The sequence below is a fragment of the Danio aesculapii genome, chromosome 20 (genome assembly GCF_903798145.1).
Source record: "Danio aesculapii chromosome 20, fDanAes4.1, whole genome shotgun sequence".
Lineage (NCBI taxonomy): Eukaryota > Metazoa > Chordata > Actinopteri > Cypriniformes > Danionidae > Danio > Danio aesculapii.
The window spans coordinates 11,715,651-11,740,907 of NC_079454.1; the positions used below are offsets into that span (position 1 = coordinate 11,715,651).

At 35.5% G+C, this 25,257-nt stretch overlaps 1 protein-coding gene across 1 annotated transcript; it reads right to left on the reverse strand.

The window, feature by feature from the left end:
• Nucleotides 1-3,113: 3,113 nt before the first annotated feature.
• Nucleotides 3,114-23,272, reverse strand: clmnb (calmin b). Its single transcript, XM_056445458.1, has 10 exons — nt 23,032-23,272; nt 22,500-22,561; nt 20,005-20,100; nt 19,281-19,364; nt 18,867-18,959; nt 18,563-18,783; nt 14,819-15,012; nt 14,372-14,454; nt 5,559-6,580; nt 3,114-3,480 (listed from the first exon to the last, which is right to left on the reverse strand). Exons 1-10 carry the CDS (start codon nt 23,099-23,101, stop codon nt 3,351-3,353), a joined length of 2,055 nt encoding a protein of 684 aa, XP_056301433.1. The 5' UTR covers nt 23,102-23,272; the 3' UTR covers nt 3,114-3,350.
• Nucleotides 23,273-25,257: the final 1,985 nt, after the last annotated feature.

The following is a 25,257-nucleotide window of genomic DNA, read 5'->3' on the forward strand; positions in this document are numbered from 1 at the left end:
GGGGGTAAAGCAACTGTTTTGGAGTAAAACTTCTGTGCTTTTAACAATGCCAAGCACACTTTGCAGGCTGCTTTTGACTGCCACTTGGTTTTCATCCCACATGCAATGACAGTTATGTTTAGATACCTTAAAGGTACAGCAGGAAAAAACACAAGATTTATAGTGCTCCAGAAATGAATCCTTAAAACTGGAAATGTTTTTGAATTATATTTAAAATAATGTATGTGGTTAATTCCAACTCATTCATTCACTTATTTTTCTTCGGCTTGGTCCCTTATTTATCAGAGGTCGCCACAGCGGAATGAACCAACAACTATTCCAGAATATGTTTTACGCAGCGGATGCCCTTCCAGTACTGGGAATAAGTCTAACTCAATATATTCTATCTGTATTCTTTGATATAACATACAGTTGAAGTCAGAATTATTAGCCCCCCTTTTTTCTTTTTCAAATATTTCACAAATGATGTTTAACAGAGAAAGGAAATTTTCATAGTATGTCTGATAATATTTTTTCTTCTGGAGAAAGTCTTATTTGTTTTATTTCTGCTAGAATAAAAGCAGTTTTAAATTTTTTAAGAACCATTTTATGGTCAATATTATTAGCCCCTTTAAGCTATTTTTTTGTCGATTGTCTAGAACAAACCATCATTATACAATAACTTGCCTAAATACCCTAACCTGCGTAGTTAACCTAATTAACCTAGTTAAGCATTTAAATGTCACTTTAAGCTGTATAGAAGTGTTTTCAAAAATATCTAGTCAAATATTATTTACTGTCATCATGGCAAAAATAAAATAAATCAGTTATTACAAATGAGTTATTAAAAGTATTATGTTTAGAAATGTGTTGAAAAAATCTTCTCTTTGTTAAACAGAAATTGGGGAAAAAAATAAACAGGGGGGCTAATAATTTAGGGGAGCTAATAATTCTGACTTCAACTGTATATTTCCAATAAACATATTGCTAATAAATATCAAAGGGACATTACACATTATTGAGTTCAGGAAAACTCTTCTACTCATTCTATCACTTTTAGAGCTTTTTATTATATCTGCAATCTTAAGTTCTTTGCAATAAATTTTTGTATGCATTTTTTTATAATTAAATTAGAAAAATTCGTCATGCACACAAATCTTGCACACCGAGTTCGATGCGTATTAATTAATCCATTGCAAAATAATTGCAAAACACTACAAAATGGAGACTTTGAGTAGTGAAGATGATTTTGTTGTCTTCTCTCAGATTAACCCACCGTCCAAAAACATGCAACTTAAGTTAATTAACTAATCCAAATCGGCACCATAAACATGCTCCTAGTAAGTAGTTATCTCTTAAGAGCAATCACTATCTGTTCATTAGCAACTACAGCAGGGGAGTTCTCGAGATCGACCTGAGCTCAAACTTCCCTCTCGCCTTGCAAACGGGAGGGAGCCCTGGGCTCGAGGATCTTATGAGCTCAGGGCTCTCTCCTGGGACAGCATGCCAAACAAGCTTTATAATCAATCAACAACTAAGTGTGAACTCTTGAAACATCTATATACTGCTTTTTCGGATGCAAAGAAAAAAAAACAGAAAAAGTCTAAGCTGATTCAACTTTTTTATGACAGATGAAAGTAACTGTAAAAAATGTGTTGCTCACCTAAATTTCTAAGTCATTTTTTTGTAATTTACATCAATTCTAAGCTGACTTAAAACATCAAGTTAAAATCTGTTTAACCTGAAAAAAATAATAAGTTCAAACCTAATAGATACACTGTTGTTGCCTTTTTAAATTAAGTCAAAGCAACATAAAAACATAAGTTGTCATGACTTTTTTATTATGTAATTTTTACAATGTACTTTTATCTCACAAACAAATAAGTATGTTATGTTATGATCAAAGAAGTGGCAAATTTGTACAAATATGTACAGCTTTTACCTAATACTAATGTCCATGATGCTGTCCCTTGAACATAACCACTGGGGACATGGCCAATAGTGATAGGAAGTTCGGATCATTTTACTGACTCGAATCTTTGAGTCTCGTTCATCTCGATGAACGAATCTTTTTTCGAGTCATTTCGTTCATTTGGTTGAATTTGTTAAAATATTATTCAAATGTTACGAATTGCTTCCAAACACATCTACAATGAGCCCAAAAGGTTGATCACACGACAAATAAGTAATAAATAGAATACTATAAGAAGGAGAAAATAATTCAATGTTTACCTGCTCTTTTGTCTATGAAGGTATTTTTGTCTCTTTGCTCACCTCACCTCTTCATGTCTTCAAATGTCAGTGGTTCGTTCACGTTACACTGACAGTCACATATAATCTTAACCAATGTACACAGTCTGAGCTGATAGGAGCCATGATGATTAGTTCACCTTTCAAGTCTTCTGGTTCTTGAGTCGTTCGTTTATCACGTGATAGAATGACTCAAACCCGAGGACTCGAGAGGTGAACGGATCAAATCTCTTTCCAGCTCTAAACGCATATGATTGGCCCGTGAGGAACGAATGACTCAAACCTGATAGAGGACTCGAGAGAAGAACGGATCAATTCTCTTTCCGGCTTTAAACACATATGATTGGCCCGTAAGGAACGAATGACTCAAACCCGATAGAAGACTCGAGAGGTAAACGGATCAATTGTCTTTCCGGCTCTAAACGCGAATGATTGGCTTCTGCCACAAATGTGCACACGCGCGGATGAACGAATCACTCCCTGTGAGGACTCGTAGTTCCCGAGTCATATTGAAGTTATAAATGAAAGAATCGTTCAAGAACGACCCATCACTATTGGCCTAATCATTCTAAAACCTGAAGATATGTCATCATGGTGTAGTTTGTTTATACAATTTGTTTAACAATTTTTATATCTGCCCATTACCAGGCTTAAATTGTGTTCATATGATTTTCTTGACCAAGATTTAAGATTCATAATATATATATATTTTTTTGGTTGAGAGAATCAATGGGGTGCTAACTTGCAGGTCAGTCTATACAAATACTTTATCTCTAATTCTAAGGGATGTGCATATTTTTTTTATTATTATTATTAAAGAAAGTTAGACTGACATTATTTGTAAAAACTGAGGGTGCAATAAAATTGGTGACATGGCCTTTTTTCAAAGAACAAACAATATTTATTGAGAACTTTGGAATTAACTTGCAACATGATACTGAAAATCCACAAACTTTACATTAAATACCAGCAATTCAACTGTAAATCCAGCATTCAGAGTGCATTTTTTAGCACTGGTCCTGGCTTACAAACACTCAAAAAAGAGATGAACAAAGTACATGTGTGGGCACACAGAATTGCCCTTTGTACTACTCTGCTTGTGATTGTATTGATCTGTGTTGTCAGTTTGGGCTTAGTAGACTGAAGATATCCAGATGAGGATACATAAGGACGCAGTAGGCGATCATCCAGAGAAACAGAAGCACGTGTAGCTCTTGCACCTCATAACTAGCTTGGTCAAGACCCTCCTTCCTAAAACACACAAGAGGAAAGCAGAAACAAACATACCAGTTATTTGAAAGAAGTCCAGACTTAGAAAAAGTGCCTCCAAAATATAACATAGTTTTTTGCACATTTCACAACATTTTCAGAATAAGCAGCCTTTAAAGCGGGTTCAGTTTAAAAATCTGATCTATATAACTGAATGTGAATGTTTTATTATAGTGTTCTGATTACAAATGACAAAACGAGTTTATGTGAACTCATTATGCGATGCAAGCCTCAAATACATTCCTTTACACATCGTAAAGCAGAATGGTAAACTGTTCTGAATAATAACATTTATTTATTATTATTATTTATTTACTTTTTTTTTTTTTTTGCAAAAAAAAAAAAAACACATTCTGTTCTGAGATACAACTGTTTGAAAATATATTGAGAAATATAGTTTCAAATATACAGTTGAAGTCAGAATTATTAGCCCCCCTGAATTATAAGACCCCTGTTTATTTTTTTCACCAATTTCTGTTTAACGGAGAGAAGATTTTTTTCAACACATTTCTAAACATAATAGTTTTAATAACTCATTTCTAATAACTGATTTATTTTATCTTTGCCATGATGACAGTACATAATATTTGACTGGATATTTTTCAAGACACTTCTACACAGCTTAAAGTGACATTTAAAGGCTTAACTAGGTTAATTGAGTTAGAGTAATTAGGCAAGTTATTGTATAATGATGGTTTATTCTGTAGACAGTCGGGGAAAAAATTGCTTAAAGGGGCTAATAATATTGACCTTAAAATGGTACATTAAAAAAAATTAAAACTGCTTTTATTCTAGCCGAAATAAAACAATTAAGACTTTCTCCAGAAGAAAAAATATTATAAGACATACTGTGAAAATGTCCTTGCTCTGTTAAACATCATTTGGGAAATATTTAAAAAAGAAAAAAAATGAAAAGGGGGGCTAATAATTCTGACTTCAACTGTAAATTTGATAAATTCTCTTTAAAGTTGAACAAATTAGGCTCTTAGCAATGGATACTAGTAAAAAAAAATAGGTTTGGATATAGGTTTGGATAGGTTTTGATATAATTTATAAAATCTCTTCATGGAACAAGCTCTTGATTTAATATTCTATTTATTTTTGCAGTGGGACTGCATGGTGGCACAGTAGGTATCACGTTCGCCTCACAGCAAGAAGGTCACTGGTTCGAGCCTCGGCTGGGTCAGTTGGCATTTCTGTGTGGAGTTTGCATGTTCTCCCCATTTTATTTGGGTTTCCTCCGGGTGCTCAGTTTTTCCCGACAGTCCAAAGACATGCGGTGAATTGGGTAGGCTAAATTGTCGTAGTGTATGTGTGTGTGAATGAGTGTGTATGGATGTTTCCCAGTGATGGGCATCCACTGCGTAAAACATATGCTGGATAAGTGGTTCATTCCGCTCTGGCGACCCTAGATTAATAAAGGGACTAAGCAGAAAAGAAAATTAATGAAAGAATGACAACTAAATAATATTGAAGAGTGATGAATGATTAATAATTGATATTTTAGATATTTTTCAAGACACTAGTATTCAGCCTAAAGTGCAATTTAAAGACTTAACTAGGTGAATTAGGTTAATTAGTTGGGGTAATTAGGCAAGTCATTGTATGACAGTGGTTTGTTCTGAACACAATCAAACAAAAATATTTCCTAAGGTGGAGTAACAATATTGACCTACAATGTTGTTGTTGTTTTTTTCTTTTCAGAAGAAAAAAACATTTCAGGAAACACTGTGAATTTTTTTTTCTCTGTTAAACATCATTTGGGAAATATTTAAAAAAAGAAAAAACTAAATCACAGGAGGGCTAATAATTTTAAATGTTTCATGTTTAGAAGTTCTGTCAGCCATAATTATTATAACTCTCACGGATCATAGTTCCCTTTAATTTTTAAAGTTGTTGCTGTTTTACCACCATTAAATTTGAATTAAACTGTTAAATTGATTGTATATGTGAGTACATTAATTAAGTTTTTACAGATTTTCTGGTAGAGGACCATATTTCCATTGAGTCTAGTTCTGCAAAGCTACTTTTTCAAGGTAATAGTGTAGTAAATTGACTACCTCTGTGCATGTGAAACTGCAGGTTCTTCTGTTATTCTATCCAAAATAATTCGATCCAAAACACTGTTCTGCTCCTTATCCAATAGATTATCCTTCAGTGGACCAAGCAGAAGTTCCTCTCTGAATTTTTTTTCATCAACACAGTTATCCAGATGTTCAAATGCATCATCGGTACCATCACTGTGAGTAGATGTATCTGCAGAAACACTCCCCTTCATTTTTAATGAACAATTCAACTCTGGGTGTGCATGAGATTGTAATTTGGAGTTATTTACTGTCTCCACAATACTACTTTGATTCATCAGCAAGGAGCTAGATACAGGCGAAGTCTTTCCTTCACAGTTATTTTGGGATAAATGTATGCCCTTAGTTAGTAAGACTTGATCTAGAGTGATTTTGTCTGTACATTTACCACCGCCTGACCCCACTGGTACATCTGTGGGCTTCAGATTCCTCTGTGCCTCACAACAACAAGAATTTCTTTCGCTTCCTTGAGTTCCAAGAATGCTGGCAACATTTAAATCAAACTCTATTGCTTGTGAATCCATAACTGTATTTAATCCAAAGTCGATATTTGACTCCAGCCCAGGTTCTTTATGGTCCAGCTCTAAGATGTAGCTAAATGCGTCCTCCTCATCTGAATCCAGCACTGACATAGCATAAACAGCCTCCTTTGAAACCTCAGAACAGTTCCCATCATCCTCCAGGCTTCCTAGCCATCTTTTCCTCCATGCTATAGAGTCACAACACTGCCCCCCAGTGGAAGTTTTCTTCACGTTGAGTAAAGCTACAGAACGAGCTTCTAAAACCCTAGTGTTTTCTTGACAGACTGAAAGTGACTCTTGATCTCCAGTATGGTAGGTTTGTTCTTCTTCACTGGTCTCAGAAAGGTTATATAGGTCTCTCAAAGCTTCAGTGGAGACATTAGATGGGTAACCACAGCTGTCAGAATCAGTCGACACCCTGTCCCATCTTTCAGTGAAGTTTGGCGAACCTCTAGAGGAATCTGTTGACACGCCATCCTGGGAATGAGTAAATATCATAAGATTAAAAATATGTCGAATTTTCAGTATCATCACTACAGTTTTTTAGGGTAACATTGTCATTCAGAAATTAGTCTAATGATGATCAGTTACACAGTAAAAAAAATGCTGGTTTCCACATAATTCCTTTATGTTTTCCAAACACAAATTGATTAAGTTAACTTAATTGTTTTTACAAAGTGGATTGAACATAATTGATTGAGGTTGTCTTAAAAAAGTAAGAATGGTGTTGTTTAAACTTATTTTAAATAAGTAGTTTGAACAAGCAACAAAAGTCTTTTTTTTAATGCATTACTGACGTAAGATCCTTAATGAGCTTAAAGGGCATACAACTTGTAAGCCTTAATATCTTTAAAAGATAAAATTTACAATCAAAGTTAAAGTTAGCTTTAGGGCTCTGCGATTAATCAAATTCAAAACGCAATTAATGTCACTTTAAGCTGTATAGAAATGTCTTGAAAAATATGTAGTAAATTATTATTTACTGTCATCATGACAAAGATAAAATAAATCAGTTATTAAAAATGAGTTATTAAAACTATTATGTTTAGAAATGTGTTGAAAAAAATCTCCTCTCCGTTAAACAGGAATTGGGGGAAAAAATAAGGGAAAAAAAAAATATATATATATATATATATTTATATATTATTATAATTAGATTTTTATTTTATAATTAGATTTTTATTTTATAATTATTATAATTATATATTATTATTGCCCAGAGAAAATGCATGACTGCTGGATTTGTGTGACAGTCTTACTAGCAAGTGAGTTTATGCTCATTCAGGACAACATTTGCTGTATTTAAAAGAAAACCCACCAAGATCGACATGTTTAGATATTATTTTTAGTAGTAGTATATATCTGTTCAAACACCCACTCAGAACCCAGAGTTTCCACTTCCACTCCACTTCAAATCGCATGTACAGAATACGTTTGGGAAACAGCATCTATTTATCCCTATGGAGCGTGTCAGACAGTCACGTACTGCTACATGAGGATTTGAGGATTGCATAGAAGAGGCAACGGCACGTGTAATGGAAAGAAAGGGAATCCTGCCATTTTTATATTTATTTCAAAGTGTTTTCATGCCTAAATAACATGAAAGTACAGAACAGGTTTACGTTAAAGAGCAAGGGGCATCCCCTGGTGGCTTAGAGGTATGGGTTGCGTATAGGGAGGATCGGCTCTTTAATGTTTATTGCCACCCTTCATAGAAAGATTAAAAATATGAGAGAAATATGGGAAAAATACCTTTACAGGATGATAGTGGGTTAGAATTGCAAAATACGGGAGAATCCTGGGAAAAATGGGAGGGTTGACATGTATGTAATATTAAAGGGCACCTATGGTAAAAAATCTACTTTTCAAGCTGTTTGGACAGCCATATGTGCATGTATGGTGTGTAGACTGTCATATTTGGGTGATATAAGCACACCCAGTGCTTTTTTTTTCAATTTAACAACATAAAAACGGTGGACCAATTGGAGCGGTTTTCAAACCAACCGCAAATTTACATAGGAGAGCGGTCCGCCCGCCCACCAATATTGATTGACAGGCGCGTCATCATATCCTTAGTTTGTTGATTCACGTCCGCCATTTTCAGCGTGAGTTGAAGAGATATCACTCTCTTATTGGTTGTATCTTTAGGTAGGTTTGCAAACTTGGTACTTCTCATCGAGTCTACCTTATACTTCAGCCGTTTGCATTTCTCGCGATCCAAGAAGCTCCCTGTGATCTTAACTAGCATGCGTTTTAGAATTCTAAACATAGGTTTCTATCAGGGTACACTCAAGTCGACGGCTGGGCGCCGCAAACCGCTGCAGAAACCTATGTGTAGAATTAAAAAATGCTTGGCACGGCGATTCGGGACACATGTTTCTGCCGCGCTACAGAGAGTGTCTGATGTGCTGTGTCGCGGCTTCGAGCGGCGCATCCGGTGATTCAGTCAAAGTTAATTCAGTGTGCGTGGTTATTAGTTTCTGTGTACAAGCTCGGCACTTGAAACTAGCACACAGTTGGCTGTAAAACTGTACAAAGACACAAATGATTTTGTACTCTCTGCTTGGTCTGTGTCCGAGTCGTACATGTACGACTGAATGCTGTACCTCTCACTCCAGCTTGTTCTCGCAGTCTGCCTGTCAGACTCTGTTGCAAACGCAGAGCGGGTGAGCTCATGGCCCCGCCCCCTTGTTACGTTGGCGGGAAGCCGAAACTAATCTACATGTGAAGCAACACACCCATAAATCAGCGAACTGTGGACACGCCCCCAACATGACACTTTTTAACACATTATAACAACAAAATCTGAATTGTGTTTTAAACTGAACCTAAACTGGCACACTCAGAAGAACCATGATATTAATATTAAATCAGAAAAAAGAGGTAAACTATGGGCCCTTTAATACAAAAAGTTGAATTTTAAAAAGAAATTACAATAAATACAATTACACATACAATATAATCTAAAAATAGGAGTAAAAATTAAAAATTGTAAACAATACAATTAGGTACATGGCAAGGAGTGCAAACCAGAGTTGTGCAGGTGCAATGTTTATTTTAATAGTGCACAGTGTTATTCTTTAGTTGGACTATTAATCCGTGCAAGTAATCCACTGAAAAAGTTTGTTTTGTCTATTTTGAATGTTTTATTTTGAAAGTTTGCTGTTACTCTAAACCAGTGTTTCCCAACCCTGTTCCTGAAGGCACACAAACAGTTCACATTTTCAACCTCTCCCTAATCAAACACACCTGAATCATCTTATCATAACATCAGTAGAGACTGCAAAACCTGAAGTTAATGGGTCAGAAAAGGGAGACATCCAAAATATGTACTGTTGGTGTGCCTCCAGGAACAGGGTTGGGAAACGCTGCTCTAAACCATAGGTCTCAAATTGGATTCCTGGAAGGCCGTAGCTCTGCACAGTTGTGCTCCAGCCCAAATCAAACACAGCTGATCCGAATAATCGAGATGTTCAAAAGAGTCTTGACCACCTTGATTAGACCACCAGCTGTTTGATTAGGGTTGGGGCAAAACTGTGCAGAGCTGCGGTCCTCCAGGAATTCAGTTTGAGACCTATGCTAACTGTTTTTATATCTGTTTCTTTTTCTGTGTAAAGCTTTGAGAATTAAGTTTTAAAGGCTTTATTTATATTAGAAAAATAATAATTATTATTATTATCCTAACCACACCCCTCTCACAGTAGTTTTCCTATAAAGGAATGATGCACATAAGAAAACCCTGCACCCTATTCAATATTCAATATTTCCCGTTCATGCAGATTTTAATATAAATTAAATGATGTCTCTTAATGTAATATGTAGAAAAAAAGCAAGACAGATTTACATTTTTTTTTATCTACATAATTTTATGCATATCTGGGACTATATGTGGCCAACATTATTTTTATTACATCAAACTTTTGCACCTCTACTAGTGCTCTATCTGTTTCTATTGTCAGCGCAACACAACCGGGAATGCAAAATACTTATACAATGCCACATTGTGTGGCTTTTGTTTGTAATTTTCAGTCAAACAACACCAAAAACAGAATCGATGTATGATTTCACTGTTTCCCTAGTAATAAGAAGAGAAAAAAAAGGATGAGATGATGCCTGATGACTTTCAGGCATTTAGTAAAGCACAGCTGCTGAAAGAGAGCACAGGTGGAGGTAGATATAAGCATATACTTAAACCAAATGCCCTACCATCAACGTTTGTACATAAAACGTTTAAAATAATGACAGTATGTAAACATGACGATGATGGGGAAAGTTCAAGCTAATTCATTGAGAAATGTCTCCAGTTGTAATCAATGCAGCAGTGAATATAGACAAGCCAAGGCATGTTTATTGTAAAGTTTGTTTTTGCTGCCTTTTCTCAAACTGGATTTTATTTGTAAATGGCCACAAGAGGTCACTATAGGTCGTTAATTCTCACTCACCTAATTCAGGTTAATGGCTTTAAGGCAAACCCCTGAACCTGCATAATCATACTACGCCACACTCGTTAAAACGCCAGTAGTATGCGTATGCAGCCTTTATGATGCAAGCTGAGATTGCATCACTCAGTGATGCACTGTCAGACACAATGCACTCAATGGAGCAAGTGACATCACTGTGAGGGCTAAGGTTAGGGGTGGGGTTAGGTGAGACCATTACAAAGCATTGAATGCAGCACAGATTCAGTGTTGCCAGACGTACTATAATTATCGTATTTGTACGATAATTTCGACCTCTGTACGATGTACGATCAATAATAAGAAAAATCCTATAATGTACGATAATTTCAGAATAAAATGTCATTTAATTTCTTTCAAGTTTCTTTACTTATTGATCTAGCTGCATCTTTTTCTTTACTGTCTTTGAGGAGAAGGTGGAGTTAGGCATGTTTTCTATCTCATCTTATGTTACCTCTTCTCAGCCAATCAACGTGGAGAATGGCTCTCTCTCTCTCACGAGTTAACGGTCCTGCAGCACGTGCTCGTGGTTAGGTCAGTAGTTTTCAGTTTGAGGTCAATCTTTTAAGCAATAATATTAAAACAATTAGTACTGTAAAGGAAGGTGAGAAGGACAGGGGAGTTTTCCCTTGATGTTCTTGTTTTTCCCCATTCAAATGCGTCATGTGAATGTGTTTTTTTCCCAAAGTTAATCTATTCAAAACAAAGCATGCACATCTCAGAGTGTATTAAAAATTCGGGAGGGTGCACTGCTTTCAAGCCAACCAGCACTATTTTGCAGTCCATGATGGCATCCGATTTGTACAGCAAAATGAATGCCTTAACATATGGCAACATGCAACATTCGATGACAGCAACTCAGACGTGGAGTTTGAACCTTTCCACTAAGGTATGCCTAGTTTTTTTTAACGTATTGTGGTAATTTGCACGCTGTGTCAAAACGCTATGTGTCTATATAATAGCTGTATACTCACTGTTTTAATCGTGTACGATAATTTACCTCCAAATACGATATTTTGAGGTTCTGGTACGATACTTTGACCTTTCCAATAAGGCAACACTGCACAGATTGCACTGCACCAGGTCTGCATCCAGACCCCTCTCCAAAATATAAATTCCCGGGACAAATGTAAGTTAATGCAAGTTCTCTACGCACGATGATGTGCATTATAATGTTGTTTGTTTTTTGTTTGTCTCATGTTAACATTCGTGTGTACTGTTTAGCCAGATGACCATCACTAAATTAACAAGCTATGTGTTTAAAGCTAGCACCCCTTGGTAAGCGGAGTGAGGTGTGTAATTTATGTTTGTGTTTCAAATATGGAAGATCATAATGATGTAAATGTCTGAATGGTCTATTTTTGGAAACTGTTTTGTTTTGAAATTGTCAACTGAGTGAATTATTGTTTATCTGTTGTTTTGCAATGCTTATTTGCTGTGCACTGTATGCAGATGCATGATAATGCACTGTAATTGTGTAGGAATTCATTGTAAATTTGCTTTGTGCGATTTGTGTTTACTAGTTTTCACAGTGTTTATGCTGGTTCCAGAATAAAACACATTACACTCATCAGAGACTCTGCTTCATTTAAAGGAAATCAAGGGCTGATCAATTAATCAATGTGTGTAAATGACTCAATAGACGAATTGCCAACCTACGTCACACATGACGTCACATGGGTTCCCAGTTGCAAAAAGAGACCGGTCAATAGCAAACATGTCATGTTGTGCAGTAGGACGCCAAATTTGAAGGAAACGAAAACGTAACTTTTACCATACATCACACTGCTTTTAATGCCAACCGCAGATGTCTTTGGCTAAAGGGAGCTGAATGGAGTGATGACCTAATTACAAATGCTCGACTCTGCAGTTCTCATGTTATATCAGGTAAGTTCACGCTATGCTGAATCATACACATTACTCATTTTTGATTGCAGCAGTGATTTCAGCAAAAACAGTTAAATGCTCAATATTCAATATTTTCAGTTCATGCAGATTTTAATATGAATTAAATGATGTCTCTTAATGTAATATGTAGAAAAAAGCTAGACAGATTTACATTTTTTAACCTACATCATTTTATGCATATCTGAGACTATGTGGCCAACATTATTTTTATTACATCAAACTTTTGCACCCCTACTAGTGCTCTATCTGTTTCTATTGTCAGCGCAACACAACCGGGAATACAAAATACTTATACAATGCCACATTGCCAACCGCAGACGTCTTTGGCTAAAGGGAGCTGAATGGAGTGATGACCTAATTAAAAATGCTCGACTCTGCAGTTCTCATGTTATATCAGGTAAGTTCACACTATGCTAAATCATACACATTGCTCGTTTTTGATTGCAGTGATTTCAGCAAAAACAGTTAAATGTTAAACAGTTTGATATGCTTATTTAAACTGCGGACATGAGAATGAAATGTAAACATATAAGTTCACATGCCCTGCAGTACAGGTGCAGTCTCTGTCAGAATGCAGTTTTGCTTGTTGATGATTAATTACCCAGGCCTTGTATAGTCCTGTCTTCTTTCCTTGTCTTTGGCTAGGCAGAACCTCAGTTTTTAGCACTACAAAGTTTTGAATCTGGTAATCATGGAACATTATTTCTTGCACATGACCACACAGAACAAAATTGTTGGCATCCAAATACTAGTAGGCCTTTAACTTCTCTCTTGTAAAATCACTTGGAGTTTCAATAAGATAGTTGCATATTTCAAGCTGGATGTTTGGCCATTTCATCTTATCCAATATTCATTGGGAGCGTGCTATCGCAAATAGACCTGTCAGACGAATGCCGCTCACTTTAACGTTAATTTTGCAGAATAACTGTGCCTTCCACTAGATGACAAGCTGTTATAATACGTTGAAAGTATTATGTAAATAATATATATAATATGTATTCAATATAACTTACTTCTAAGACAACAACAAACTCTGTACTGTATTGCATGTCATTCCCTCCTGCGTGCGCCCTCTGAATGTTTACAAGCATGGTAATTCGTCTCTACACTGCAAAATGCTTTTTAAAGTCTTTATTTTGTTTCAAGTTCTATTATCTAAACATTCTTAAATCAATAAGCATTTCTAGACAATGAAACTAAAATATTGTTTTGTTTTCAGAAACAATAAGTCAAAAATAAGTGAGTTTTTCCTTAAAACAAGCTAAATAATCTGCGAATGGGATAAGCAATGTAATATTCAAAATGAAAACAAGAATATTTTGCTTTCACCAAGAGTTTGACAATGTCATGTAAAAACTGAAATAAAAAACGTGTCACTACTAAGTGAAATGTATACCGAACACTTTACTGACAACCGAAAAAAGTGAGGATTTTGGCCCTCAAAAAAATTGCAGGAAATCTTCTGATGTTCACACATCTTTAGTTTTCTTGACAATAAGTAAAGTTTCATAAACTAATTTCGAGAGGAGCATGTGATATGATTGATTACTTCTCATCTGTAATCAGTAATAATGCAATCAGAGTGATTCTTGTTTACAATAAATGGATCGTTTTTCCCTACTGCTCTATATTCGTTTTGGAAGAATCCTCCCTTCCACCCCACCTCCTCCTATTCCTCCCTTTTCCGGGCGGGAGCCTTGAGCCCAAATATCTCCAACCTCAGGGTTCTCTCCCAGGACAGCATGCCAAACCTGCTATAAACGCTAAGCATATCTAAGTGGGAACTCTTGAATGCTATCATTAAGCATACAGATAAGAAAGTCTGCTTTAACTATGACTTTATAAATGAATATTGATACTCTTTACTACTCTTTTCAGTCATTCAGATGAAAGATATCCTCACCTCATCATGGCCTGGACAACATTCAAGAAACTGGGCGATATAGGTGATGATAGACTGCTCATCTGGTGAATGCACCGCCACATCTAATGCAAAAAATAAACAAACAAAAAAATCAATCAAGCACACTAGATAAAGATCCAGTTAAAAAAAAAAAAAAAAAAAAAACGGAACCCCTTTACAAATATATATTCTTTTTTCCATAACAGTCAAGTGTTGTCTTAAAAGACAACACTGACATTAAATTCACAGGCAATAAAACTGTTAGCAGAATTGCTCTGCAGCAAAATGTGATGTCTGCTCATGCGTTTTCAGTACATTGTTTATTTTTGAAGTGTAAAAGCAGGTCATACAGCAATTAAGTACGTTCCCCTAGAAGGCACAAACAATGCACAGCTACTCTTCAAAAGGAAAGGAACAATTTGTCTCCATGTATGTGTGTGTGTGTACCATCTGGGTTCAGCAGCGGAGGGATCCCCAGCCACTCTTGCGCTGCTCTGAAGGCTGTCTCCATATTTAGTCGGGGCTCAGAGGACAAAGCTTTCCTCATGTGCACAAATTCAGGACAGAAGAATTTCACCAGAGCCACAAATGCCAATCCGCTCCTCCAGCTTTTACCAAAATCATGAATTTCTACTCCAAATCTGAAAGAAGGGGTAGAAAAAAAACTTGGAGGCAAGGACGAATGAATCATGGATTGTAATTAAATAAATAACCGCCAACTATTCCAGCATATGTTTTACACAGTAGATTCCCTTCCAGCTGCAACCAAGTACTGGGAAACACCCATAGACACTCATACATTATGGCCAATTTAGTTTATTCAATAAGGTATATGCCGAAGCATGCTAATAGGACTTTTCATTTGCCAGTAACCTTGGTTAAGCGCTTCTGGCGCAAAATCGGTGCGTTTAAGGTCTGTTTTCTTTAAAAATCAGCGATCTCCACTGGCTGAGTGATATCCGATATAAAGTGGGTATCAGGTAGTACAAGAAGCACTGCATTAAATTACATGTTTCCCCGCCATGTCTTTATAATATGAGCATTTATTTTACCCCAGTATATTCAATGGATCTGCTGCGCTAGCCTGCCGATTCTGACAGGCGCGTGCGAGTAAACGGCTATTTGACTCATTTTGCGCTTGAGCAAATAAATGAATGCCAGTCTATTTAACTGATTGTATTTTAATTACATTACAACATCGATGCTGTTAAAGGAATCATATAAAATGAAAAAAAAACTCACAATAACCGGTCACAGGAAGTTTATCAGTATGTGAACAACACTAGCTCGGCATATACCTTATTGATTGTGGGGGAATTGAAATGGACTGTGAAACTGTGAGAACATGCAAACTCCACACAGAAACGCCAACTGACCCAACCGGGACTCGAGCCAGCGACCTTCTTGTTGGGAGGTGACAGTGCTAACCACTGAGCCACCGCGCCACCCTTTTACGTGACGACTGAAATGGACATTTTTTTCTAGCTTAACAGAAGTATTACAGGAACATTATACAATCTAAAATTGTTAGTTGGGTAGTAGCGTTTCACGGTATTCTCAACTCAGGAACTTTTGGAGGAACTAATTAGTCCCTACTTCCGAGTGGCTACTTTATCCCCTATACCAGCAGTATGTTAGGTGTTTTAGTGCTTCAATAAATGCACACACAGAAAGAAAATAGCATTGAGTGGTTATCTTTGAGTTTTTTCCTCAGCCTTTGTATAGGACTACAAGTAGCCATAAAAGATTTTGTATTTTAGCTCTCCTTTTTACTTTTCAATCACATGTAGGAATCTCATCGCCATTATCACAAAACCACTTCTTCAACCACTGCATCGTCTTTCCTCCAGTTGTAGAGTTTGTTGAATATCCAACACAATCTCACGGCAATTCGTAACTTTTTGATTTAGTGGCTAATTCGTACGAATTCGTACGATCTAATTCGTATAATTTAGTGCTATTTGCTCATCTCACAATGACGGTTGGGTTTAGGGGCGGGGTTAGGTGCCATGCCTCCTTTTTACAAATTCGTACGAATTAGCCACTAAACTGACAAAACGTAAAATACTTAAGTTTTCTCGTGAGATCAGGCTGTAATATCAGGCTTGATGGCACGATCACACAGAATTACATCACTTCGGAAATCTTATGGCCAGTTTCCACTGAGTGGTACGGTACGGTTTGGTGCGCATTTATGGCCATTTCCACTGTCAAAAGGTACCTAAACACGAACTGTACCGTACCACTATTTGGGCACCCTTTGCAAAGGGTACCTAGCACAACAAAAGGGTACCAAAAGGCGGAGCCAGACGCACAACTGAACGGAACGCTATTGGTTTACAGGGAAGCGTCACTCGCGCATACACAAACAGAAGAATGAAAACAAAGAAACCGCCATTTTTAAATACACAGCCAAGACATTACATCGTAATACTATATGGATATAATAACGAGCCACGGTCAACCCAAGCTCAGACAAACCTTGTCGTCGTCTTTATGAACAGCCACAAAGACAAGAAGAACAAAATCTGCCATGTCCTTCTAAAAGTGCGAATGTTTTCACTTTCTCCAGGGAGCTCGCGATCGCTTGTGTGCGTGTCAATTTTTAAAATAACGAACTTCTTGAGCTGATGATAATAATGTGCATGTGATTATTGAAGTGCTTCTGACACCCGATACTTTTATAAACAGACAAACGTGAGAGTGAAGCGTGACAAAACAAAGGAGAAGCACTAAAAAACGAATGAGCGAATGATTCTTTCATCAACCTGAATCATGAACAAACTGTCATGTTTAACTATTATCATCACATTCTGGGCTATTAGGAACTCGGAATGACAGAATTACTCTCTAACAAGAGGTTACATGTGCTGGTGAAGATTAAATATACAGATGAGAGGTTTGCTCTGACTGTAGGCTATATTTCATGTTGTTTTTGAACCCAAATAAGGACAAAATGTATGCTGTGTGTAGTTTTTCTGTAATTGGTATCATATCGGAGACTAAGGGGCTGTATGTGTTCATTTATCTTAATTTATTCATTTATTTTATATAATTGCATACGTTACAGTAGACTATTTAGCATCGATCATTGATCTGCAGCTATAATCAAATTATGCTCATAGAAAAGTTAGTAATGAACCTTTATACACAAGTATTTATGTGTGTAAAGCATTTGTTTTGTAAGAAGTGCTTCTCATATGATATGCGAACAACCTGTACAGCTTTACTTTAACATTTCCTCAAGCAAGAATGACGTCGTTTGCAACTTTCTGTCTGGGAAATGGATTGAGGAAAAATGGATTGAGGAAAAAACTCCTAGAACACCATTCTGTTGATTACTACTTTGGCTCACTAAGTTCAACTAGTGCAGAACACCCAAACTGTATAAAATCCATGAGGGAATTGGTTACTTTTGTGATTTTTATATGCAGTGGTGTTGACTGTTTGTCTTTAAGCATTTCAGAAACACCATATTAAATACAATTAGATCTCCACAATGTGGTCTTTATTTTCAATTCACTCTCTTGTGGTCCTCAGTTTTAGCTCATTATTGGTAAAAACAGAAACGTGGTCTCAGAAAGAATTATCAAACGAGTAAAATCAACTGCTTTTCAGATAATATAATAGTGACTTTGCTTCTTTTTGAATCTTGAAAGCATTATACCCTCCATTCAATATTCCAAAGTTTAGGGGAAAAAAGGATATTTACTCATCCTTGATTCATTTGTTTGAAACTTGTTTGACTTTCTCTTTTTTTGTTGAACACAAACAAAGATATTTTGAAGTAAGCTGAAAACATAACATTGGCTTTTATAGTATTCATTTTCCTACTTCTATATGGAAGTCAATGTTTACAGGTTTTTAGCTTTCTTCAAAATACCTTCTTGTTTGTTCAGCAGAATAAAGAAATTCATAAAGATTTGAATCCACTTGAGGGAGAGTAAATAGCAAGAAAATCTTCATTTTTTGGGTGAACTATCCTATAATGGAAAAGAGTAATCAATCATTTTCCTTTGCATTTCACAAAACACTTACGATTTGAATCAGCAAGGGTTTAAATTACTTTGTTTAAAAGACAAGATTTTAGTTAATTGTCAAAAATATATTACTTAAAATAAATTGGACACATTGTAATGAGAAACAAACACTTAAGTCATTTATTGTGGTTCATTAAATGAATTGGCTTACTTTGCCGTGCAGTTTTGAGCCCAGCTCAGGAGAGTTTTTATGGCTGTCCCACGGTACTTGAGATTTTTTGATGACCTTTTGCCTTTTGAGGGTAAAGTGCCAAAAATGTCATCTCCAGGTGATGCTGGAGAACTACGACCTGAAGAATCACTGCCGCAAGGTAATGACAGCAGGCTGAAGGTGGAGGGGGACTTCTCCAGGCTTCCTGTGACCTGTTTAATCTACGAATGAGGAAATGATTTAACACAAGATTAATGAACAATGAATTCTTTCAATACCATTACGCAACCTTAGTGTGATTTACCTGATAGTACACAATGATGTTCCAGATTAGCCGGAGAACAACTGAAGGGCTGCCATCAGCAATATCATTAGCGTCTATATTTATAAGCCTTATCTGTGCAAAAATAATGTTAAATTAATACTTTTAAGCACAAAGATATGGAGCTCTTCTTATGACATGGGGGAAAATTTGCTGTCGCTACTGAATATGGTGAATTTGTTCCCACAACACAAATGGTTTAGATTTATTGATGTGTATATTTACTATTTTCTATATAGTAGTATATTTATTTTTACTACTGGAACTAATTTCTTCTCTTTTTTTATTTACTATTGGGAAAAACTCTACAATATATTTTCCCATTCATGTCATGTGTAGAGTTACATACTAAGACAATTTATAGCCGACAAACTTTATTAAAAATTTAAAACTTACATTTCTGTCCTCGAGGAAGTTCAAGACCTTAGAAATATTGTTTAGTCTGAAGATCCGATGTGGAAATGGCCTGAATTTATAGAGCTAAAAAAAATTAAAAATTTAAATATTAAACACGTCTTATGCGTTTAGAAAAGTCACATCAATGTACAATATATTTACAGGGGCGGTTTTAACCAATGTGCAAGGTAAGCACCTGCTTAGGGCCCCAGGAAATCTGAGGGCCCCTAAACAAATACCTAACGGTATAAATTAAACATAGAAATTATATATAACACCGTTTTCTATCATATTTTGTATGGCAAGGGTATAAAAAATTTGATTTGAACATAATTATTACATCTGTGCAAATTTGTCCCCCACTCTCAATCATGGAGCAACCCAGCAGTCAAATTTGTACAGATTTAGTTTTTGAAAAAAAACGAAAGAGTTTATGTATTATTTTCAGTTGTAAATTCATTTTAAGAAAACAAGTCATGTAAAACGTTTTACAAAATGCTTTACATGCTATTATTATTTTGCATTAAGATACAATGTAGAAAAGGAGATTGAGTGATTTAAGAACAAACAAACAGCAAAATAAATTAAAGTATACATGGTGCATTTTAATACTTTTGGGATCCATTGGCTGGAATTGCTTAGGGCCCCAAATCATTAAATCTGCCCCTGTATATTTATAATGATCAACTTGTGTAAACAATCAGTTAAATATGTGATGACTAACCAAATTACAGCCTGACAGTTCTTCGAGAAGGGCCATGAGAACTTTTCCATCTTGAATATCAGTAAATAAGTGGTGGACTTGTAAAGGTGGCTCACACTACAACACAGAGAAAGACATAAAGGTGCTGTATACTTAGAGATGCCAAACATTTTCAAAAAGGAAATTTTCAGACGGCACTTGGAGGTTTTTGCATCTGAACTTTTAATTTGTATTGCCAAATGTGTGAACAGTGCGCAGCAAAAATTCAACATAAGACCTGCCCCAACTTCATAGGTTGTCTATGAAAGCCTGGAGTTTATTTTATTATTATCATTTTTTTTGGGGGGGGGGGGTTGTAATTACATAATGTTTATACACACTTTCGAGGGTCTGTTCTGTGACACATAACACAAATGCTAATACAATACACTCTCAGAAATAAAGGTATGGTAGCTGTCACTGGGGTGGTACCTTTTCGTTTGTACTTAAGGGGTTCATATTGGTACCTCAAAAGTAAATATTAGTACCTAAAAATTTTAAAAGGAACACTTTTGTACTTTTTAGGTACTAATATGTACCCTAGATGTATTAATATGGACCTTTTAGGTACAGATTTGTACTTTTTGAAAAGGTACCACCCCAGTGACAGCTGGTGTACCTTTATTTCTGAGAGTGTATAAAGCTTTAAGTTTATCGTAGAGTCAAAACCCATCAGTGCCTTTTTCAAAACTGCTGCAGTTTTGTTATCTGCTGCTTTAAGTGTTCAATATTTGGCTGATAATGTTTAAATAAAAAAGTGATTCTATCAATAGTGTAATGTTCATTTAAAGCCTCAGCAAACATTGTGTTTAAGACAGTCCAGAGCAGAAGCTTCCTCTCAGCAGTAATAATCCTGTAAAAATGCACAGACTTTTCAATTTTTTACTTTATGAAATCATTGGTATTAATTCTGCATTGCCTTTATTTATTTATTTATTTATTTGTTGACTCTCAGTGTGTTATTAACTATTGACTTGCATTATAAAAATCACTAACTGGATTTCCATCAGACTGCGTTAATGTACTATTTGAATTCTCACTTGAGAAATGAGTGATGTAAATGCCAAATTTCGAATAAAAATCCCTTAATTCCCCCCCAAAAAACATTTAATACTTGCTTGAGGTGGTTTTGGATTGCAAAAAAATGTAAACAGTGGCAGATGGAAAAGCATTTATTGAATATACTGTGACATAGCAGCCATTCCACTCACATGACTAATCAGCTGTCTCCATTGCGTGCCTTGTTTACTGTTGGTTACTAGGTTACCAATACTACAGTCAGCCACTCTAACAACTTGATGGTGTAACATAAAGGGAGCTTAATTCACATAGATGTTCTAGTAAATTGAAACTGTGTCTGTTCGGTTTTCAGAGTTGAAGTTCAGTTTAGTTCAGTTCAGTGTATATTACATTTCACTGCTGAAAGTCCAAACACTAAAGAACAAATCCATCGATGCGCAACTTTTAGTAAGGGTGTGATTTAAAATTGTCGAGATCCCACTGAACCACACGAAATGTCAAAACGAGATGATGTTGACAATATGGCACTGAACTTAATTGATTGTGTAGTATGATTAACTAAATTGGAAAAAACAAATACTACGTAAGTCAATGGTAACAGGTTAACATGTTTTAATGTATATCTTTTTTTGAGTTCAACAGAAGAATGAAATTTTAACTGGTTTGGAACAAATGAAGGATGAGTAATGATTACATAAATTCCATTTTTGGCTTAACTATCCCTTTAAATTACTATTATTTTTACAAACTTTTAAAAAAAGATAATTGCTTCACATTCAACCAAGTCATTGATTACCATGCATGGTTTTAGCTAAAAAAATCCTTAATGTTCTATGGAAGACATTGGATGGCCTGAGGGTAAGAAAAGTAAGAGGATATTTTTATATGAACCATCCCTTTATTAGGCTTACTCATGGCAAGGCCCACACGGAATCTGCATGTGCAGAATTCCACAGATTTCCGCAGATTTTTAGCCCATCATTGAATCTGTTTATTTACTTGTGTAAATGTGTGTCTATTTATATTTATTCAGTTTTTAAATTAATTTTACTAACATTATTGACTAATAGGAAAATGTTCATATAATTTATTTACAATACAGTTTGTAAAGTAATATTTTTTGTCTTTTAGTAGAGATATTATATAGAAGACTTGATTTGTTTACCAAATAAAGTGGATCTAATTGGATTTGCATTGTAAACATTAAATACAAGTTACAAGTTCATATATTAGGGTTTTAGTTATGATACTACCAAAACATTTCCGCATAAGTCTGCAGATTTTTAACAAAATTCTGTGCAGAAATAGCAGAAAATGTCCGCAGATTACATCTGGCCCTACTCACGGCAACTACCATGGCATAATTTTAAAGGTATGATTATGATAATCGCATTGTGTAGCTTGCTAAAAGGTGAATACATTGATTGGCTATGCAGAAAGAAAGCAATATGTCTCACTCTCTTCAAATACATGTTAATCCACTTGGTAAAAGTTCTCTCTTGTGCTGCATGTTTCTCATCTGTAGACAGAGAAATCAAACTCTGGTTAAGAGCGTGAATAAACAAACACAGGTGCTGTGACTGAATGACATGCTGCCATTTTGGCAAAACATAGTTTAGCGCAGGCAAAAACAGGTATAAGCAGGTTTAGTATCATTTGAGAGTCATGCACTAAGTGAAATAAATGAGGAAGTATGTCTTAAGGAAAACAATAGAACGCATATTCATTGTATTTAAATGCACAAATGTGTTCTTTTATGTGCAAATATTATTATTTTTTCATTACATCATACTTCTCATACATAAATACTAAAATATATATTTTTAAATGAATAAATTGTAGATGTTATCATAACAGAACAAGCTTGCAGTATAAAAAAATTGCTGAATATTTAAACCTAAAATACTAATAATGATGACAAATAAATTAAAAAATCCACCCAAAATTATCATTATTAAAAATTGTACTTGCAAATTAAGATGTCCTTACCTTGGGATCTTTGTGCGCACTTCTTCTCTTTACCAACACGTCCATTTCCCTCACTCAGTCTTGATGACATCCTGACCAGGACTAATATAATGTCTAAAAGACACTGATATGCTCCATGCGTAGCTGTAGTGACTCTTCAATAAAGCATTTGAGGAAGTGAAGTCTTAGGTTTGAGAAGAGCGTTGTCTCCTGCCAGCACACGCCCGTCTCCTCCATAGACCTGCGTTTACCCTTGACAGCTCCTGCGAAACCCAGCCACTGCCTCCAGCCAATATTCAGTGCTCATTCATAGACATAGTGTGGCATTTATGTGTCAACATTTCACCTATTCACTTTTAACAAATAAAACAAGTTCATGCTTGGCTGGCAGTTTATTCACATTATTTGAATGTTCAAGTTAATACCTATCATCAAAGGACAATTTTAGTCAAAGGACAATTTTAGTCATTTAGTTTTTGTTGCCTTAGGAGTAAGGCCACATGGAATCTGAGCCCCCCAGGAACATGGAGATTTCCGCAGAGTTTTCCACATTATTATTATTTTTTACTTCAAATTATGGAATGTTATGCAAATGTTTCAATAATTTATGTACTTTACATTTTGTAAAGTAATATTTTAAGTCTTTAAGTTGATGTATTGTATGTGAGACTACAGATTTGTTTACCAAACAAGTAGTTCTAATAACATTTTATTTGAGTTAGGTTTTCAACTCCTATTCCACATAAATAATTTTCTTTTTTTAACAAACAGTTAACACCACTACTGTACATGTAACAATCACAAAAGTAACCAATTCCATAGTGGATTTTTGGGTGTTCTGCACTAGTTCTCATTGAGCCAAAGTAGTAGTCAACAAAATGGTGTTCTAGGAACTTTATCTCTCAATACATTAATTTTCCTGGTTGTATTTGCACTGTCACTAAGATTTCCATAGTGCTGTTAAACTGTGTGATAGTGCCATCAAGCATGATGTTCAACAAAATTTATGAAATTCTGCTCAAAAATAGCAAAGAATTCATGGCCCTGTTTATACATTACATATCCAGTGTCCCAGAATTTCTTTGCTTGAAATATGAAATCATACCAAAATTTTAAGAAATATAATTCAAAGTGACATTTGTTAGGATAATAAAGCACAGAAAAGCATGCTTAAATGTGTTTAAACTGGTATGAACTTGAAAAAAGCTGACCTAATAGACTTAGGATGTTCACAATTTGTAGTTCAGTTTTCTTGGTTCATTTGAACAAAACAAAACAGAAAGACAGAGAGAGAAAAATATACATTTAGTTCTGGTTTGCTCAGTGTCAACATTGTCTTTATATACATTATAAATGGGGAATACAAAAACTAATACGGCTAAAAAAGATACAGTCATTACATAACTGGAAAGATTTAATGTTTGACAAATTGATTTAACTTTGAGATATCCAAATCAGTGCTGTGCGGGCAACGTTTTCCTCTTCTTTTATGAAATTGTTTATTGGGGAACAGGGCTGAATCCAAAATCCCAAATCTCTATTAAGTAGGTTCTTATTTAGAAAAAATTATTAAATAAACAACAGATCTATCATGTATTGTTGAGTTCAAACATCCTTATTTTCTCACATACCGTTTGAACCTGCAACATAGTAAGGAACTATGCAATTTCTATGACTATGCGTTCTGTCCTTTGTAGGGTTGTTTGATGGGCCAGTCTTAAAAGCCCCACTCATGGACTAGGCACTTGAGTGCAAGTTCGTGCAAATGGAAGTGTGCAAGACTGTCTCATATCTGAAAATTGCCAAAGCGCACTGAGCTTAACAGTCCTGTTCTCCCCGTGTTGGCTTGGGTTTCCTCCTGGTGCTCCGGTTTCCCCCAGAGTCCAAAGACATGCGCTATAGGTGAATGGAATAAATTGGCCGTAGTGTATGATTTCATGTGTGAATTTGAGACTGTATGGGTGTTTCCTAGTACTGGGTTGTGGCTGGAAGGGCATAAGCTGCGTAAAACATAAGCTGGAATATTTGCCGTTTCCTTCCGTTGTGGCGACCTCTGAAATAGAGACTAAGCCGAAGGAAAATGAATGAATGTATATCCAAATCAATGCTATGTGGGCTACATCTACTTTTTCTTTAAAACATCATTTATGGGGGAAATTTGGCTGTATCTGAAAATCTCAAAACTCTGTTTAGTAGGTTATTATTTTTCATAATTATTGGATAAATAATACATACAGTTATTGTTAA